The sequence below is a fragment of the Leopardus geoffroyi genome, chromosome C2 (assembly GCF_018350155.1).
Source record: "Leopardus geoffroyi isolate Oge1 chromosome C2, O.geoffroyi_Oge1_pat1.0, whole genome shotgun sequence".
NCBI lineage: Eukaryota > Metazoa > Chordata > Mammalia > Carnivora > Felidae > Leopardus > Leopardus geoffroyi.
In genome coordinates, this window is record NC_059333.1 from 5516526 (window position 1) to 5538188 (window position 21663).

General features: G+C 42.0%; 1 protein-coding gene across 2 annotated transcripts in view; it reads left to right on the top strand.

Annotated features, from left to right (window-relative positions):
- DSCAM (DS cell adhesion molecule) overlaps positions 1 to 21663 on the top strand; it is a 704213-nt gene that overhangs the window by 468745 nt on the left and 213805 nt on the right. For both annotated transcript variants that reach the window (XM_045501327.1, XM_045501328.1), the window contains exons 7-8: positions 1209 to 1505; positions 2338 to 2613. In XM_045501327.1, the coding sequence (XP_045357283.1) occupies positions 1209 to 1505; positions 2338 to 2613 (573 nt within the window). The remainder of the gene's footprint in view (positions 1 to 1208; positions 1506 to 2337; positions 2614 to 21663) is intronic.

Here is a 21663-nt window from a genome sequence, read left to right on the forward strand (position 1 = left end):
TTTGCAAGAGGAAAGATGGTAGAGGGCTCAGCAAAGCACCCCCATCAGGAGAACCCTACACGGCTGGTCCCTCTGGCCACAGAAATAGGTTTCCAGGTTTCCAGAGAGGAGGAGTGGGTGGGGCGGGGAGGGGGGGAGGGCAGAAAGAGAAACTCTTCAGGGGTACTTGTAAGTGTTAACAGTTATCTTTCTGTGATGGAATTGTGAGCTAGCCTCAGGTGTGTTTCCTCCATTTGTTTGCTTTCCAGTTTGTCAGCGGTGAATATGTGTGTGTGTGTGTGTGTGTGTGTGTGTGTGTGTGTGTGTGTGTGTAAATATATATATATACATATATGTGAATATGTGTGCATATATATGCATGCATTTATGATTGCTACCATACAGTATGAGGGAAATGGTTCATATATATGATGGAAAGACAATGGAGTATGAAAATTTTGTCTTTGTTGAAAATATTGGAAATTCCTGTGGAAAACTCCCCAAGACCTAGATCTTACTTTGCCTGGGACAGTCTGAGGCTGTGCCTGCCTCCCTGGCATAATTACTTCTGGTATCTGTTTTGTTCTCAAAACTGTCCCATGTTGGGTGATAAATTTGTACAGCCACCAACTTAAGACACTTAGAGAGATATTTATTACACACTGGAAGACTCAAAGTTTATTTGGCTTTGATCCCACTCTCAGAGTTTCCATGACATTTACATGGACTTTCCACTTATCATTAAAACTATAAAGGATGATTTTTTATCAGAAAATAAATAAGGTGAACCTATCCGTCTGTCAGTCTTTACTCCTCTGAACAAGTCCCTGGGGCATAAGCCCTAATTATCTCAGAAGTGGAAGGCTAAAGTGACCATTTGGAGGGGTGGGTTTCCTCTGTGTTTATAACATGTAATAGGGACCTAACAGTTCTAGATTGTAGACTTCTTGGGAGCTGACGTTGTGTAACTTGAGCATCTGGGTTGCATGATTGTTCTTAGGACAATCAGGAAATATATAGAAGTAATTTACTAAAGGTTGCTAACACTGTTTGCCTATTTTGAAAATGAAATCTTGCTCTGCTTGGAATTTAGCTCTAGCCATAAAACCAGACTTGCCTGTAGTGTTCAATAACCGGCATGTCTATCTCCTAACCATTACACAAAGGTACTTGGAGGTCGTTTAATTATTTGTATGTGCCACTTCCTTCCATCCTTTGTCTTCCTGCAGACGGAACTCCCAAAATTATTTCTGCCTTTAGTGAAAAAGTGGTGAGTCCAGCAGAACCAGTCTCCCTCATGTGCAACGTCAAGGGAACTCCGTTGCCCACCATCACGTGGACCCTGGACGACGACCCGATCCTCAAGGGTGGCAGTCACCGCATCAGCCAGATGATCACGTCGGAGGGAAACGTGGTCAGCTACCTGAACATCTCCAGCTCTCAGGTCCGGGATGGGGGAGTCTACCGCTGCACTGCCAACAATTCGGCGGGAGTCGTCCTGTACCAGGCTCGAATAAACGTAAGAGGTGCTTGTCAAATCAGCTCCTCAAAAAAACAAAAAACAAAAAACAAACAAAAAAAAACAACAAAACACCCAAAAAATAAACAAAAACAAAAAACACATCTAACTCACTGTAGTGGAGAAGAAGGTTTCTGCATGCCCTGAGCTGAGTCTCGGAATGCGGAAAACAGGTTCACCGTTGCTTCCCATTTCCTACCCTCTCCTTTCGGCGCCAGAATGGCCCAGATTGGGTTCATGTGGGAAGTGGCATTTTGTTCTTTTCAGTCAGCTTGTTCTCTTTGTTACTCTTCGATTTGTCCACTTGATCTTGTCTTTCTCGGTTTATGCTCGGCACGCTCTTTTCCTTCCTCCTCCTCTTCTGTTCTTCCACATTCATGGTAAAGCTCCACGCACCTGGTATTTTAACTTACATTCATAGTGCACCATGGCATAACCTCCATCTTGATAAACCTACGTCATAGAGTTTGAAAATTGAATTGCTCCCGGCGTTTTCACAAAAAACGGCATGATTGTTCAGGGCGGACTAATTACTTTTTCTTGAAGAAATTGCCTCTTCTCTTGTAATTCAAGGCGTTTTCATAGAAGTAGTTGATACTTAGGGTATTTAACACTCCTTCGATCCATTTGAAAGTAACGAAACGAAAAGGAAAAAGAAGGACTGCTCAGTAGAAGAATCCAAATGCAGAGAAGAGCGTGTAATAGAGAAGTTGAAAAAGATATTTTTCACATGAAAATGATCTCCATTGTTTTTCTTTTACTCAAGGAAAAGTGTACCCGTTTCCACACATGAGATGTACCCTTAAATTATTTTCAAGAGTTCCTTTGTGTCTCTCTAGGGCCTGCAAGCATTCGGCCAATGAAAAATATCACAGCCATCGCAGGACGGGACACGTACATCCACTGCCGTGTGATTGGCTATCCGTATTACTCCATCAAATGGTACAAGAACTCTAATCTGCTTCCTTTCAACCACCGCCAAGTGGCATTTGAGAACAACGGCACTCTAAAACTCTCAGATGTGCAAAAGGAAGTGGATGAGGGAGAGTACACGTGCAACGTGCTGGTTCAACCGCAGCTCTCCACCAGCCAGAGTGTCCACGTGACGGTCAAAGGTAAGGCTGCTCTCCCTGTCCCCACACGTCTTGCCCTTACTCAGCTCTTTCACCAGAGGGACGATGAAGAGCAGGGGGGATCTTAGAAGCTGCCTGTTTACAGTAGGACAGTTCCAAAAACAGGAAGGATAGAATACCTCACATGTTCTGATCTCTTGACTCCTCGATGCATCCACTCCTGCATCAAGGGCTGTGGTTGATATGATTTTCTTTTCATGTGGAATTTTTGGTTTGGTTTTCCAGAGGACATGTGTTGTCAGTATTACCACAAGAAGAGAGAGAGAGAGAGAGAGAGAGAGAGAGAGAGAGAGATCATTGGCTTCGTTACCTAGTTGTCCGACAGATCATTTTAAAACACATATAGATCTTCCTCCACTTATGATGGGGTTACGTCCCAATAAACTCATTGCAAGTTGAAAATGTAGTAAGCCAAAAATGTATTCAATATATCTCACTACCAAACCTCGTAGCTTAGCCTAGCCTACCTGAAACATGCTCAGAACAGTAACATTCGTCTGCAGTTGGGCAAAAATCATGCAATGCAAATCTGACTTTATAATAAAACGTTGTCTATATCCTGTAATGTACTGAATACGGTACAGAAAGTGAAGAACAGAAAGGTTGTGTGGGTGAAGTATGGTTGTCCATTTGGGTTGTTTACCCCTGTGACTGCTGGCTGACTGGGAGTCGTCTAGCATCAACGTGAGGGTATCTGCTGCATAGCACCAGCTCTGGGCAGCGGTGTGGGGGGAAGTAGGTTCAAAATTCAAAGTACAGTTTCTACTGGATGCACTCATCTTCTACACCATCATGAAGTGGAAGAATCATAAGTTGAACCATCCTAAGTTGAGAACCATCTGAATCTTTGTTTTCCTAAAAAATCCTGAAAGCACGTTCTTGCAGAATCCTACCAGAAGAGGTTTTCTGTAACAGATCAAGACTTCAAACAGACTTCTCATGTTGAATAGATGATCAGGTCAAAACAACAACATAGGAATTATATGATTAATGAGCTCCACAGAAAAATTCCTTGATTTTTAAATGATTCTTTACATCTCGGTTCACCAGGATGAACTTTGGGGGATGAACAAAGTTTTCCATGGCCTTCCCCAACCTTTTTCCCCTTTAAACCTTGTTAGTTTACCTTTCCAGGACACCTATAAATACACACACACACACACATGCATGCACACACACACACACACACAGATGTGCATGCACACATATAATCTGTGTAATATATCATATATGTTATATAATATGTAGCATATATTAGGTATAATTTCACATTAATAATTTTGAATCTTTTAAAAATAGCCACATATCTTAAGACTTTTCTCAGATCATTAGAATTTCTTGGTAAACCAGACTGTGATAGCTGCATAAAACTTCATTTTGTAGTTGCATTTATTTCTTCAACTGCCATTCCTGAAACATCTGCTTGATGCTGGGCTCTACTCCAGGCATTGAGGGAAACAGTGATGAAGAAGGTAGACAAGTTTGTTCCCCTGTCGAACTCTCCTTCCAATCACGAGAGACAAACAGTAAACAAACAAAACAAGCAAATAAACCAGAAAGTATAATACAATGTAGAGAATTAAAACATGTCAGTATCTTAAATATTAGCTGCATTGGAGAATTAGAAGCTAGATCAATGAATGTTTGGTGCTTTGCTGTCTTAAAATTCATTTTCTATCTGAATGAATGTCTTACCCACACGTTGTTTTGTAACATAGTAAGTTGATCATTTGGAAATTATTGGTTTGCTGAGTTAGGTAGATTTTTGAAACATTGACACAATTTATAATAATGTCAGAATATCACCATGGTTTCATCAGAAAAGTATTTCAGTATTGGGAAGCTGTCGAGTTCATAGTGACAGATACAAGTCTTACAAAAGTCTATTCTTTTGCTTGAATGTTTCAATTTCATTGTTTGCAGCAAATACAGTCAGTTGTGATCATAGGAGTGACAGGCTTATTTCTTTTTTTTCTAGGAAAATGTCTGCTAGTTACCCAAGCCTGAATAGCTATAGCTTTTAGGCAGCCATTCTCTGTGGAAACAATGGAATTCCATGAAAAGAGTGGCTAATTGAGCTTGTAACTCAGACAAGTGCACAAGTACTTTGCTTCAAGACAACCTTCCTGCTCAGCAGACAGATGAAGTGCTTTGTGCATTTTCCCCATTTTGTTACACAGAGCATAGAACTCTGGAAATGTCATGGGCTTATTATTTTTATGGCTCCATAAAGTGTCCTTAGAAACTGCTTTTGACAAAAATTGGGACTGTGTGGTGGTAAACAACACAGTGACAGCTAGTACATTTTGGTGTCACTGCCATGATTTGTGTGAAGGCCCCAGCAGTCTTACCCACTGTTACTTTTGTGTATCTATGCAAATGTCACCCCAATGAGAAAGGTGAATAATACCTTAGTGTTACAGTGAAAATGATTATCGTTTTGCCATCTCCCTAAAATGTTCTCAGGGATCCCCAGAGGTCTTCAGATTACATTAGGAAAATATCTTGGTGCTAAATATTTCTTTCTTTCTTTTCTTTCTTTTTTTCTTTCTTTCTTTTCTTCTTTCTATCTTTCTTTCTTTCTTTCTTTCTTTCTTTCTTTCTTTCTTTCTAAATTAGCTGCCACCAGAATATAAGCTTCTTTTTTAATTTATTTATTTAAATTCAAGTTAGTTAACATACAGTGTATGTTGGTTTCAGGAGTGGTACCCAGTGTTTATCATTTACACATAACACCCAGTGCATCAGCAGTCAAAAAGAATGAAATCTTGCTATTTGCAACAATGTGGATAGAACTAGGGTGTATTAGGCCCAGGGAAATAGGTCAGGCAGGAAAAGACAAATATCATATTATTTCATTCATATTTGGAATTTAGGAAACACAACACATGATCATAGGGAAGGAAGGAAAGGAAAAATAAGATAGAGAACCTAGGGAAGGAAGCAAACCATAAGAGACTCTTAAATAAATATTTCATTTATTTCTAATATTTAACCATTTTGAATGATGTGTCAAATGCCCTTCTCTATGCATTGGCCTTTATCTACTTGTAAGATGATTTATTTCAGGAAAAATTGCCAGGAGTGTGACCGTTAGATAAATGGATACAGATATTTTAATGTCAGGTTTTTAGGAGACATAAATTCAAACAAAGACCATTTGAATTATTCACTTATATTCTTAAAATGTTCTCGACCAGCAGAAATCAATGTATTAATCTTTATCCTTTTAATTTTATGTGACAGAAACTGACTCAAACTGGCTTATACCCAAAAGGAGAATTTATTGGCTCTTAATAACCAAAGTATCGATCATTTTAGAAAACAAATCAGATAGTTTTGGTTTCAAGAATTTCTTTTCTTCTAAGGATATATTATGTAGAATAATCATTTTCAGGTTCTTGGCAAGGATTGTCAAATGAAAGAAGGAACATATTATTTTGTGCAATATTTCATTATAGTTGCCTGGTGAGAAATAGCTGTCAGTGGGTGGGGAAGTTGAAGGGATTTGGGATCTGCACTGCTACAGGGAGGTTAGGGAAGGCTCCTCTGAGAAACTGGCATCTGATCAAGGACACGGAGGTGGGCAAGGTAGCCAAACATATACCCGGGGCAAAGAGCATTCTAGGCAGAGGGAACACAAGTAGTCAGGGGTGGGCCTGGCAACCTAGAGAACTAGTAGAGAAGCAATATGGCAGGAACAAAGTGGACACAGGGTAGAGGTATGGTCAGAATTAGCAGGGTCCTCTCATGTAGAGCCAGGGCTGGGCTCGGAGGGTTTGAGTTTTTCCTTTGAGTGAGATGGAGGGGTGATCAGAGATGTCAGATTAAACAGAGATGTCACCTGGCCTGGGTTGTAAAAGGGTATGCCTGACTTCTCTTGCTGAGAAAAGGCTGAAGCCCAGAAGGGACAGAGAGGGGGTGAGGAGAAGACAGATTCTGGATATATTTTGAAGGTCTCCTCCATGGGATTCCCTGATGGATCGGATGTAGGTGTAAGAGGATAAAATCTGGGCCTGAGCAATGGAAAGACTAGTGCTTCTGTCAGTTGAGCCAAGAGAAGATGCGGTGAAGCAATTTAAGGGAAGAAATCAGGAGTCTACTTTTGGATGTACTGAGCTTGAAACATTAAGTGGATCCACTAAATAGACAGTTGGATAGATAAGAGTGGAATTTAGGACAGTGGAATCTTAAGCAGTAGATTTGGAGACATCGGTGAATAAATAATGCGTAAGACACGGGCCTACATGTGACCATCAGGAGACTGTGTACCTCACTGCAGATTTTCACTCATATAGACAGATTTATCAATCCCTTAGTTAGACTCACAGTAAAACCTGTTCACCAAATATCTGAAGCTAAAGTCTGATGGAAATTCGTACAAGAACTGTTTGAAATTTAAGTCTGTATCTTTAAATTTCCTCAATGAGGACAGATCAGTGTATCAACCATGATCCTATCGATTGCAAAGCGTAGGAGCTCAAATCAGACTGGTTTAATAGCAACTACTACAGTGTATAGGGGAGGTGGGGGTGGAGGTCAAGGTTGTATTGAACTAAACTTTGGGAGGGTCAGAGAGAACGTAGGCCTTGGGGGAGGCCTGGTCTAGACCTTTAATTACCATCTGAAGCTTCTGATTCTTTGGTGTTTCCCTCTACACATTGGCTTCATTCCCTCTGAGCAGCCCTTCCATTCGGCAAGATAACTGGCCCTGAGTGTCCCTGGGCTCACATGCCCTTTCCCCAGTGGTTCCACATAGGAAACTTGTAGGGAGGGATTCTGGCTCCCTCCCGGGAATAAGCCACCACCCATTCCTGGACCAGTCACTGTGAGCAGACCTATGGGGTGCCTGGACAGGCTGCCCACTTACCCCCATACCTCCACACCAGGGAGAAGGTTGCACTTATCTAAAGAAAGAGGGACATGAAAGCAACAGACATTGCAAGCTGTCTCAAGACAGTGAATTAAAACATGAACGGAGCTGATCATGACTTCTGAATGTGTATTCACTTTACTTAGTAAAATGTGCTCGGTAAACAAAGGCCCCCAAGCAGGTCAACACCTCAGAAAATAAGTTCTGTCCAATAGCTAAGAATTCTCCCTAAAGGAAACCAGCCCCAGGGGCCAGAAGAATAATGTTAGGCAGCAAATGCCAAGTAAATACCATTGATAGAAAGCATGGGGGAAGGGACCAGGTGGAAGGAAGACGTCTGGTGCCGCAGGAAGTCAGACGGACAAGGGGACGAAGAAAGCAGAAAACCCTCTAGATGCGGGATGACATTGAAACCAAGCAGGTCTTGATGAAACCTACAATAGACAAATGGACAAAGCAGGAGACGTCCCCGGCAGTCTCTGATGGTAGCCTTCTGGATGGCAGGTTACACCTCCATGGAGCCCACCATATGAGACTATCACACACTAACAAACATTTGATGGGAAAACCTTAACAGTGGGTTTGCCAAGAAGCCTGGACTACTGAACTTGCTCCAAGAGGTGTTGAGTTGGTGTTCTTTGGATGTGTATAGCCTTTCGCGCAGATGTCTTGGCAGAGGAGAGAGTATAGACTTTTGGTTAGTCGTTGCTTCAAAGCATGTTTTAAAAGGAGCATCTTGTGAACTCAATACAGTTGTCGGCTATCAGTACTCTAGCACATCCCCTTTACTTTTATTTAATTTCATCTCTTCTGTGTTGACAGATCAAACTGTAGACACCAAAGGAGGAAATTGCAGGCTGGGTGTACAAGGATAAGCCGGCGTATGTCTGTGTGGGACTTCCCAGATGAAAAATAATGCATCCTGGGTTTCTGTGTATCACCTGACATCCCCTTTCATTTTTTTATTCATTGGTCACAGTTGCCTGCATTGCACTGCAGCAAAAATATTTAGAGTAATTCAGTTTAAGACCCTGCTTGCATTTCTTGCTTCAGATGACTTCTAACTTTCAATATATAGTAGTAATTATACACCGTGAGCAATTTTAGCCTTTCCTCAGATGTTATTAGAAAGGTTGTAACCGAATTGACTTCTGAACATTTACATTTGGATTTTAAACTGTTTTGAAATGAAATATGTAAATTAAGTCACACTCCAGTGGCCGGGATTGTGGTCTATCAATGCTTTTAAAAAATTAATAACCTTTACTGATTTCAATTAAGATAAAGGTTATGATAAGGGAAGAGATAAGAAATCAACTGAATGATAGGAAAAGACAGATTTTTTTTTGCTTTGTGAATCAAGATTGAAAGACAGTCTTTTCTTATTTTATTTATATAAATAACAGCTCGATTACCTTTCTGGTTAGACTGCACAGTGAATATTTTATTCGGATAATTTCAGAAGAACAAGTGTGATCCCTCACACGTCGGCTTCCTTGGAAAGTGGGCACACTCATTGCTGTCAATAATGCCACAAACTTGGGGGGGCCACACCATTTCCGTCTTGTTTCCAGGAGGTTCTTTTTTTTTTTAAACACTGAAAGCATTGTGTGTGTGGGGGGGGGGGGGGTGCACGTCTGTGTGCATTTATTTCAACAACAATTGGAAGCAATACTATTTTCCAGCCATGTCCTTTTTGCAAATAGTCTTGGCCCTTTGCTTATTTTGTAGCATTGACTTACAACTTTGAAAAAAGAAAACAAACTTCAAAGATCGATTTAAACACCACGTTAACTATTGATAATGCCTAACACGTAAGCAGTTCTGAATTATATTAACCAACTAGAAGCACCATTGTGCTGCTTTCGAACATGTAGGGAGAAATGAAAGTCAAAATCCCTTCACTTCATTTCAATTTAACAAGCAGGGTTATATTTAACACATTTCAAAGCTTTTTCTTCCTCATTTTAGGTGCCACATTGAACTTGAACAGTGCCTAATTGAGTGTTTTAATTGCTAGGGACCAGCACTGCCAGGAAAGTTAATTGGCTGCTACATAAAAATGTCACCTTCTATTTATATTTATATAAAACTTTATAGTTTACAAACACTTTCATATGTGTAACCTTAATTAATGCTCACAGTGACTCTGTAATGTACATAAAGCATGAGCAGAGAAGCGGAATTAAGAGCGTGCGGGAGGCTTGCTCAAAGCTGTCCAGTAATGTATTCGGGATTCAAATACACGTCTTTGGATTCCAGTGCAGCCCTGTAGTGGGCCTTAGAAAAGCAATCGGCATTGCAGTGGGAGGCCACGGTGGAGGGGAAGGAAATCAAGGCAATGAACCCAAGAAGAAAGCTCCTTGAAAAGTTAAGAAAGAAAATTATTTAACAATTAGGAAGGGCGTGAGGTTATTGAGGGCTTAATTTAAGAGAGAGAATGAAAACTAGTTACATTGATGAGAAGTAAAAGGAGGAATGGGTTTGGAAAGTGAGGGTGGGTAAGGACCCGAGGTGACTCCAGAAGTCCTCGCCTGGGTGACCGAGAGGCTGAGACAGGGAGCCTACGGTAGTCATGGCTTGGGAATGGCTTTTGGAGAGTGAGGTTTGGTTGACAGCCTCTGGACCACCATTCTGAATTCGGGCCACAGGGACTTTGAAACATGGGTTTGGAGGGCTCCAATGAGTAGAGAGCAACAGTCAACACTATAAGAGGTCAAGAGTGACTGAGGAGCATCAGGCTTTCACGATGCTTTTTCATGAGTTTTTAAAAATCAGTGTTGGCCAATAATGAGATGAGATGATGATGCTCGAAACACAACAAGAGCGATCATGGACATTAGCTCCCCCTTAGCTCATTTCACCATGATCGTGGTGGCACTTTCCCATCCTAATGGAAGACACGCCTTTCTCATGCCCTGCTTCAAACTGAGGGAAGAATTAGGCGCCGTTGGCAATGTTTCCGGCCTGACAGTAGAGACCTTTTGCATTCTGCCCCCTGACAGGGACAAGGCTCTGCACCAGTTGACGCGTTCTGCCCCCAGCACAGCTCTTTGTCCTCCCCTGCACCTGCTCTGTGGCTACGGCGATCTGGCTAGTGCTGCTGTGGGTGCAGCTGGGGAGGTGGAGGCTGAATTAAAAATGGGGCTCGGCTCCCATCTCTGAGCGAGCAGTCGGGAGTCTGCCTGCCGATGACATCATTCTTTGGGGGCTCCTGACAGCTGATGCCGTTTGGCCCTTTTGGCCCCGGGAGAGGCACGGCTCTGTGCGTGGCACCATGGGCAGGGCCATCCACTCCGGACATTTGCCCCTCTGCTGTTCCAACGAGGCTCGGGACCCACTTCTGTCAGGGATGACGTTCTTCTCTCTTTATCAGCTCCGCTTGCTGCTGGTGCTGGGGTCATTGTCAGTATTGTTTGGGGGGGGGGGGAACGCGGCGTTCCCAGACTAGTTTTCTCTTTCAGGTGCCTCATTAAAGTTGAGCGGCATTGAATGTAGGGTCCTATTTGCTGGGTCTCACATGGCCTTAGACTGTTGTCATTCACAAAATTTTTGCACTGATTTTCAGCAACTGCTTAGGGAAGGTATCGTTTCTCTTATGAATAATATGGGAGAAAATAGACCTAGTAGAGGAATGTAGGGTAAGGTGGTAAATGTGCATTCTTTTGTGGGACTTTGTGGTTTCAAATGGAGATTTACATTCTTTTGGTGACTCCCAGTGTGACAGAAGAAGGCTGATGAGGTGGGGGACTCATACCACCCCTCCCCTTGATAAACTACCAAGGAGGAGTTTAATGGGTGCAAGTGTCTGCATTCACTCCCCTGGCTGATGATTTATGCTCTCAAGCTCCCGCAGGAGAGAATGACTCTCCTTTGGTTAGGATGTCAGAATTGAGCTCTGAAGTCAGCTTGACTGTCTTCTTCAGACAGGTTTGTCCTGGAGGTGGAAGACCTTGTAATCCCCCCTTTGATTCTGGAAAATGAAGCTGGTACCTTTCTTCATTAGATTTTTTTAGAAATGACACCCCAAATTGTTTTTCTCTCAGTAGAGGAAAAGGAAAAAGATTATGTATTGGCTTTGTTACAAAGTCAAAGAATGCAGGCTTTTACTCAGTTAAAGCTAAGATTGTGGAAGAAGTAATATTTTGCAATACTTGGGCTTGTTAAACATGGGAACGTGGAGAAGGAGAGAATTACGTAGGCATGAGAAAAAAAGAAAGGATGACAAGAAAATTATTGCACTTCCCCTGCCTAGCCCATAATCAGTCTCTTTGCAAATATACACAAGTGTACGTGTACCTATATCCAGCACACAGTAAAAGACCCTCAGGTCGTGCTTAAGTAATATTTTTCTGATAATATTTTAAGTCAGGAAAAAAAACCCCACCTCTCAATTATTCAAAATCATGCAGTGGGATCTTTCATGTGGATTGGTACATATTGTAACTATATAACTTTGTGCACATGTGATATATAACATAAATAATGTTTGCATATTTTATTTATACTTATATATAAACATAAAATATATGCATGGGTTAAAATCATGTATAAATATGTATGTTTATATGCACTGGGTGCCTGGGTGGCTTAGTCAGTTAAGCTTCCATTTCAACTCAGGTCAGGTCTTGATCACAGGGTCATGAATTCAAGACCTGAATTGGGCTCTCTGCTGGGCATGAAGCACAGAAAGGAGGTTATTTAAAAATTAAAATTGTTTAAGATTATTAAATATATATATATATACACACACTATATTCATATATAGATAGACATATTTGAGTATATATAAGAGATGCCTGCATATGCATAAATAGATGATACAAAGGTAAAGCCTTAGGGATATTAATGAATGTGGAGTTCACCTAGATGAGACTACCGTGTGATACTCACCTTGCCCTGGACTGAACCCGCATGTTTCCCGACTCTGTCTGCACACACTTGTGCAGTGCCCCACCCTAAGCTCTGAGCCCGTCCTGATTCTGCACAGCCCACGATCACCGTAGGTCTTCCTCCTGTTGGATACGAATCTGCCTCCTCTAGCTGTTCCCTTTTTCTCTGGCCCCATTATTCCCTCCAGGGTGGCACCGAACAGCTGACCCCCACCTCCCCGGAAGCTGCCTACTGAGTATTTATGTGTGTATTTATTTATGTGTGCACTTATTTATGTGGGTACTTAATATACTTATTTTAAATCTACTTTTTAATGCCCTTATTAAGATAGACATATAAATGGGGCACCTGGGTGGCTCAGTCGGTTAAACATCTGACTTCAGCACAGGTCATGATCTCACAGTTTGTGAGTTCGAGCCCCGCGTCGGGCTCTGTGCTGACCGCTCAGAGCCTGGAGCCTGCTTCCGATTCTGTGTCTCCCTCTCTCTCTGCCCCTCGTCTGCTCACGCTCTCTCTCTCAAAAATAAATAAACAAAAAAAAAATTTGTTTTAAATAAAAACTTAAAAAAAAAGATAGGCATATAAATATATATTAAAGCATGCGAAGTAAACCTTTTTGCTGTTGTTCCCCAGCCCTTTGACACTGTGCCTCGTGCTATGATGAATATTCTAGTAGATGTGCCCCTGTGTGCTATTAACTTGGTATCACTGATGACTGCAGAGCGCCCTCCAAAATACACTTGAGGCTGCTACCAGCCACACACAAGAGCCCACATTTCCCCATATCTGGGCCAGTGCTTGATATTATCTGCCTCTCAAAGTGTTGCAGATCTAATGCCTGTGGATTTTATTTTAATTTGCTTTTATTCCATTACTACTGACGTTGAGCATCAAACTCTTCATTATTAGATATCTGGGTATCCCATCTACGAATTTCCTTGGCCCACCCTGACATCATTTTTCCTGCGATTTTTTCCTGCTTTGCTGTAATTCTTCCATGTAAATTTGAATCTCTTATTACATAGAAATGGTCGTGAGCACCTTTTTCACGGCTGCCTCTCCGTTGTCTTCCATGGGGTCTTGATTCAGAAGTCCCTGAGCTCATGGAAGATGTATTCCTACACTATTTTCTGTGTTCACTCTATGTTTATATTTCCACTGTGCACATTTCGGTCTTTAGTCCACGTTGAGAGCTGTAGATACAATAGAAGTGGGTGTCAGTTTCTTCTTTATATATTGAGACAGGTTTCCCAATAGCATTAACTAAATGACCCATACTTTCCACTCTTCTCCATATACCCAAATACGACGGTGGTGTCATCACAGACAGTCTTACTTTTGTGACATGTGCTAATGCTTTCTTTGTGGATCTCTTATCCATTAAAAAAAAATGTTTCTTCTTACATTTGTTGGGCGTAAATCTGTGTATATGTGTTCAATTACATTTAATAGTTGTGTTATGTGTCATCTCTAGCTTTTTTTTATCCCCTTCATTGATCAGTTATTAAACTGGGTGTTAATATTACTAAGTATAATTGTTGATTTACCTATTTTCTGTCATAATCTCTGGGTTGTTTTTGTTTTGTTTTGTTTTTGTTTTTGTTTTTTTGTCTTCAATTATCTACTGTATGACTCAAAAGTTCCTCTTCTTGCCTTCTTTGTTTCACATTTTTCCTAGGAGATCTTTTCTCATCTTTAACTCCTGTTTTTCTGTAGCCTTTTGTTTTATGATGTTTGGATCGAATTTTTTTTTAATTTTTGTTCGTTTTTGAGAGAGAGACAGAGCATGAGCATGAGCAGGAGAGGGGCAGAGAGATAGGGAGACACCGAATCTGAAGCAGGCTCCAGGCTCTGAGCTGTCAGCACAGAGCCCGACACGGGGCTTGAACCCACAGATCATGAGATCATGACTTGAGCTGAAGTTGGACTCTTAACTAGCTGAGCCACTCGGGCGCCCCTGGATCTAAGTTTTAATCATCTATGTGTGTGCATGTACGTGTGTGACTTTTGACACAGGTTTAACACCTGTATGTTTATTTTAATTAATCTGATATCAAAGGTTATTTTAGATTTTAATTACATTGTTAGCCCCATATTTTCCATTTAATCTCTATTTCCTGTTCTCCGCTTTTACTTAGAACTAGATAGACTCACTCCAGTACTGGTAATTAGATTTATAATATGATCTGTTTAGGCTAAATGGTCATAAATATGCCACAGTCGTATTTCCATACAGATGAAGTTCTTTGCCCTAGCTATTCACTTCAGTCACAGAATTTGTTAATTTATTCCAGAAAGAATCAGTTGCTTGTGTTGTTTATTAATCTAGGCGCGGGGACAGCATACCTTGGTTCTGCAGACCCGACTTGTTCAAGTTGTCTATGAGTGATAACAAAACCCAGAGGGTTTTACTCTACCTTTCACTCAAAGACGCAGAACATGTCACTGCTGATACCCATCTAGTGTGAATCCTCACCATAAAGAAATTGACACAGAGAGTTCCAGAGACTGATGCATGGACACACATCTGGTCTGACTACATGGAGAACTGTCTGTGTAATCAGTTCTGCAAATTTACGATGATGTGAATATTGTGTGGACGGACTACCAAAACAAATATGCTGTTTGTCTATTTTCAGGCATTTAACCATGTTGCTCCTTCATGATATCACTAGTTCAGTGCCCTGAAATTTGTCAGAGAAATTTAATTGACTTACAGCTTCATTGCAATGGTGTAACTACCTTTTTATACCCTTGTTTCACCATGACGTATTTCGACCTGTTGCTCAAGAAATGTAGCAACTTGAAGTCAGTTATAATTAATAACCAAGCTTCTGAAGAAGGGTGACCTTTTCTAAGTCAGGGTCATGGAAAATACTCCTCAAGTAAATAGATGACTGACAATCATTATAAAACAGCTGCTTGGAAAAAAAGGAATAGGAGCTAAGTTTTAAAATGAATGCCTGTGCTCTTTTGAATCTTGCCAATTCTTGTCATGTAGCCTCACTGTCATCACCTCTGGTTACAGCCACATGGCTTTGCTTCCATGGATAATTTATATAAGCAAAAGCAAAGTACTTGCAATCCACCTGGATGAGTTTTTCTCCATCCGGATTAGTAAAACCTGAGCTAGATTTCATTTTCTTTCTTTTTTTTTTTTTAAGTTTCTTTATTTTTGAGAGAGAGAGCACATGCACACGTGGGGGAGGGGCAGAGAGGAGACACAGAATCTGAAGTAGGCCCCACGCCATCAGGACAAAGCCTGATGTGGGGCTTGAACTCATGAACTGTGGGATCGTGTCCTAAGCCAAGATCAAGAGCCAGACGCTTAACCAACTGCACCATGCAGGTGCCCCTAGATTTCATTGTCTTGAAGCCATGATGATTCAAATAGCTTTTCTTTAAATATTGGAGATGCAGTCTACTCAGTTTTATTACTAAGTGTAAATGTGTTGCTGCCCTTCACTGGGGGAGAAGCAACCTGACACCCTCCTCGGTCCAAGGTGACTCCTAGTTGTAAAATACAGAAATTCTCATGAATTCTCGAGTTGTTCATCATTTGTAAATGTTAAATGAACTATTTATTTCAGCATGATATGGTTATGGCTATGAAGCACCTTCCAGGAAGAAACAGCTCACACGACTAGGATCTAGAATCTCCTCTGGAAACCACCCAGCTCCTTCCAGCCACGGGTTGATGATAGCATAGGTGACCCGTTCTTCTTGAAAAGTGCTTTTTTTTTTTTTTTTTTTTTCAACGTTTATTTATTTTTGGGACAGAGAGAGACAGAGCATGAACGGGGGAGGGGCAGAGAGAGAGGGAGACACAGAATCGGAAACAGGCTCCAGGCTCTGAGCCATCAGCCCAGAGCCCGACGCGGGGCTCGAACTCACGGACGGTGAGATCGTGACCTGGCTGAAGTCGGACGCTTAACCGACTGCGCCACCCAGGCGCCCCTTGAAAAGTGCTTTTCAAGGAGACGCTGCCATCCTTCTCAGAGTTGGTTGTAGTGTTTTTACATCCCCAAATTCCAAGCAGTCTGTCTTTCCTTTATGTCTAATTTGTATCTTCCTAGCTGACGGGAACAATAGTTTCTGTTTCTCTTCATTATGATTCCGCATTATGCCTTAAGGATGTTTTTTCTTCCTGAAATGCTTTAAATATATTTACTCTCATGGGCTTTAATTGGTAATTTTAAGCAATTTTTGAAAAAAAAAAGTTACTTCTCTTACCTATCTCCTTACGTTGTCACATTTATGGCTCTATGGTTATCACAATTTGGCAGTCCAAAATACCTTGTTTAAAAATCATTGTAGAAGAGTTACTCTTATGTCTGCACTATTCCAAAGTTGCCCTATTTTTATGTCAACTGAGCTACTCTGTTGGCAGGTACTCAGCTTAGGAACCTTTTGCTTTAGGCCTCATCTGCTAGGAACACTTTACCTAATATACGTAGTATGTAGATATGCTTGAGCACTCATACCTATGTGTGTTTTGATTTACATTTGCCATGCTTTCTTGTATTTCTGAGTTGAGGCTTTTGCGAGTTCTTGAGTACTGATTCCAGTATTAGCACTGAATTCTTACTCATTTTAGTTCTATTTTACGTATATTCGTGAGCTTATGAATATCCATAACCCCTTAGGATAGACAAAATTTCAGTTCTGAACATCGGCTGAACTTGGGATACCGAAATGAATACCAACCAACCAACCAGCAAAGGAACACAGGCTATTGTTTTAGGTAATGAGTAACAATCTTAAAATTACACTTCTAAACTATTTTTTTTTCTTGTGCTTCTATCAATGACAGAATGTTTCTATTCTATTCTGAAAGGAAGATACTTTCAGTCAAATACAGAGTGGTCTCATTAAAAGAGAACCCAGCATACATGATAATTGTCTTCTGGTCGCAATCTGAAATGAATAAAAACATGGATGGATGGACGGGTGGATGGATGGACGGGTGGATGGATGGATGGATGGATGGATGGATGGATGGAGTGTATACTGGCAATGTTACATACAGATTTGGTTTTGTTATTAATAGTAGATCAATTTTCACTGTAGGTGAGTGAGACTGTTGCAGGTTCAGCTCTCCAGGAAGCAGTCTCTGAGAGAGAGAGGTTTTAGTGTGTATGGTGTTTATCAAGGTGTGTCCCAATGACCAGCACTATTGAAGGAGGGAGAGGAAGAAGGACTGGGCACAGGGAGGAGAGGAGCTGTGGTGCAGGCTGATGACAGCCTTACCATCCCTGCAGGGAGCTCTGGAGAAAAAAGGACTTTCAGAGCCATCATGAGTTGGGCAGAATTGTCCTTTTCAGCCAGTCGTTGGACGTAGGCCACCCCAGAAAGAGTCTGTCTGTCCTTGGGGAGGTGGATCTCTGCAGCCGGAACAGTCTTCAGAGTGGCTGGTAACTGAAGGGTGCTGCCTGACATCACTCCCAGCACTCGGGGCACACATTCGTTCTTGAAAAGGAATCTGGGCCACGTGTCACCGGGTGCATCAACTTCTACCACTTAAATAGATGCCAAACAGCTATCGATGTGCATCGTAAACGCTTTTCCTAAAAATGTTTTTTCCTTAAATTGCTCCCACTTTCTATAGTGACATTAGTCCAATATTTCAAATAAGAAATGAAAAGGATCACGGTGTATGATGATAGCATAATTGAACTAGACTTTTGTCATCAAGATAATTTGTAAGCCAGAGGACCTCTTTAGTTCTTTGATTCTGTAGCAGGATTCTCACACAGAGAGTCATGACACCGAGGACTTTTTCTTCCAGGAAGCAACTTCATTTGTGCCGGCATGGCTCAGTTGGGTTCCTACCCGAAGAACTGAGACCCGAATGCCATGTGGCGTGTTTTTTATACATTTTTTTTACTTTTCGTCTCCCATATATGGTAACACATAAACATGCGATCTGATTAAGTGGTCTCATGTTACATGGTGGTGAGGGATGTTGTCATGTACACGTATAGCCAGGTTACCTTGAGGTTTGTTTTTTTTTTTTCTTTCCTTAGAGAGGAGACCCTCTCTACCACAATTCCTGTGCCTTATTGACTTTATTCAGGGAATATCTGTGCATTTACTGTGAATGGGCCGCAGTCAGTGGAAGGACCTGCAGACAAATAACCATTACGCATCAGCAGGTACCAGATGTCTTGAAAAGGGAGCAGCACGGGATGAGAAATATTTCCGCTCGCCGTGGGAGAGCAGTGGATAGACAAATAGGAAAACACTGATTTCAAGACAACACTGTCAAAGAAATGTGTATGCAGGAGGTCTTTTAGGGACAGAGAAGATGGACATCTAACCAGTTCTGGTGCTAAGGTGGGATGGGAAGCCTGGGGTCAAGAAGAAGTCTCCAAGAGAAACTGACTTGAGTCTCAAAGGGGATCTGGAGCCTGAAAAAGTCTCCGAAGCAGCTAGCAACGGAATTGAGTGTTCACCGCAGAAGGTGGTAGGAATGGGAATGGGGTCCTGGGGGGACATGGGGCAGAAATGGGATCAGAGGATAGTTCCCTATGCTCAGAGTCAATCAGCCCGAAACAAAGAATCCCCAAGCAGCGTGAGTCAGCACAGAGACAAGCACCAAGTTGCAGTGTTTGTTACCTTCTCCTTGATCCTAAAAGCAGTGAAGGAATTAAGGCAGAGGGACGGGCTCACAACGATGTTTTAGGACATTAATATGGTGGAGGTCTATAAGATCAGTTGCAGTGCAGAAAGATTACAAAATTAGGGAGACCTGTTAGGGCACAATGGAAAAGGTTTTAATAAAAGATGATGGTGGTGTGTTTGGAAGAAAAGGAGCCAGACCAAGAGATACTGAGAAGTGAAGCAGAAGAGACACCGCAGCTCACTGATCGTGGCTGGAGATAAAGAGAAATGTGCAACGAGGAAGGCTTTTATTATCCTAGCTTCTTGCAGGTGGGAGGTTTTGTAAGCGCTAACAGGTACAAACACTGAACATGAAGCTTAGATTAAGGGAAACCTGATACCTTTGGTTTTGGATTTGACATGCTTCTGGGACATCAAGATGAAAATATTAGCAGACATCTAAACAAGCAGGCATGAAGCTTGCGAAGGAGTTTTTGGTTGAAAAATGTAGAAATAAGTCAGCTGGAGAAAGACAAGTATCATATGACTTCACTCATATGTGGAATTTAAGAAACAAAACAGATGAACATATGGGTGGAGGGGAAAAAGAGAAGAGAGGGAAACAAACCACAGGAGACTCTTAATGATAGAGAACAAACTGAGGGTTCATGGAGGGAGGTTGGTGGGGAGATGGGCTAGATGGGTGATGGCCATTAAGGAGACACTTGTTGGGATGAGCACTGGGTGTTGTGTGTAAATGATGACTCACTGAATTCTACTTCTGAAACTAAATTGTACTGTATGTTAACTAACTAAAATATAAATAATAATAAATAAAATATAATGAAAAGTTAGGGAGAAAAAGAAAATGTAGATTGGGGAATCAGCAGCATGGAGTTAACATCTGGAGTGGAGGGACAGATGAGGTCATCAGGGAAACAGGAAGGAAGCAAGGCCAGGACCGGCGGCCAAGGAATGAGGCTTCCACCAGTGTAGGGTCAGAAGGGGGCACACAGTCTCCAGTGAATTGGAAGCCTCTGGTTTCTTTGGCATCTATTGGCCCCAACAATGCCCTTCGTACTCACACATCCTGCCCTCCTGAATCTCGGCCTCCTGCCTGTCCTTCTCTGGCAGGCATGGGCCCAGGACTGACAGCCTAACTTATGGTGAGTCCAGAGCAGCTCTGGCTCAGGAGATCATGCTCACATCGCAGTGCTCCATTGGCCCAGATGGCCATAACTGAATAAGTGAGGCCAGATCTTGACTTTATCTCCCCAACTCACCCTACCAGTAGGAGTAGAGATGGCTCAGCATAACCTCGAATTAGAAGTCCTGGGCCCTTACGCTAATCAGACTGTGAAACAAAGCCTCACTTTTGTCCTTATCATCTCATCATTATTGTTGTATATTGGATCTATTTTCCTTTCTACTCCCTAACTCCCGGCTTGTCTAACATTCAGAGTGTAAATACATGTTCATTGTCACCTGGAAAAGATATTTTTCGAATATCTTGTAGGGATGTAGGGATGTAGGGATGTAGGGATGAACGTGATACAGCTTCTGCCTCCTGGGTCATTCTACTGAAGGGAAGAGGCATGTCCAAAGACTGCTATGCTCATGCGCCATACTGTGACCCTTTCCTCTATAGGATCTTAGCAGCAGGCTCGTGGAGCGAGTAGAGGAAGAGTTTAATCTTGTGGTGCGAATAGAGCAGAGAACTACATCACATGGGGCTAGGAATCTACAGTTTTGGAATCCAAAGCATGTTGTAAAGTAGCAGAAGCGGACAAATAATCAGTCTTAGGAGTGGAGAGACAATTGGGTGACGTGCTCCTCTCACAATGACACATGCTCCTCAGCCTCATCGTTTTAGAGTCACAGCTTGTATTTCAGCAGACGGTACGGGGCGGTAAGCCTATGCTGGTCCTGGGCATCTCCAGTGGGCATGTGGGCACCTCAAGTGCATGTGTAATCAGGACTGAGCTCCCAGCGATCAGCCATGGGCTTTGCATTTCCATAATGGACAGGATCCGCAGATGCGGTTTTTGGAGACTTTGTGGAACAGGCAAGATATAAAACAAGAAAACTTCTTGAAGGATAAGGAGAGAGAGTTTGTTGGACAGAACGGGGAAAAGGACATGGGAAGATGAGAACATTCATTGCCGTAACCAAGAAGACTGGCTTGAGGTAGGCTCTTGGAGCAGCCGAGACCAGAAGCTGTCAACCTGAGACTGTCTGGAGGCCTGGGGCATTACAGCACAACTAGAAAAGAGATGATAAATGTGGAGTTGATCAAATTATATATGGCGGTGCAAACTCAGCCCCCATGCGACTCAACATCCGTGTAACATAGTTGATTTTTCCCAGTGAGTTGTGGGCCCTGGGGCCAAAAAAAAATGGTAGGAAAAGGAAAGAAAGGGTTATGCCTGCTCATTGAGCAGCTTCTGTGCACCCCTGGGGCTCTGTGCCTGTGTGTTCCATGAAGCCCTCACCAACGCTCATGAATTGTACTCTTTACCATCACCTTACACGTGAAGAAACTGAATCACAGACTTAAAGAAAGTGGATGAGGAAAACACTGCAAATTACCCAAGATTGGCCAACACCCAACCCATGTATCTTTCATGTCATACTTCTCTCTGGGAAGAAAATAACAGATCTTT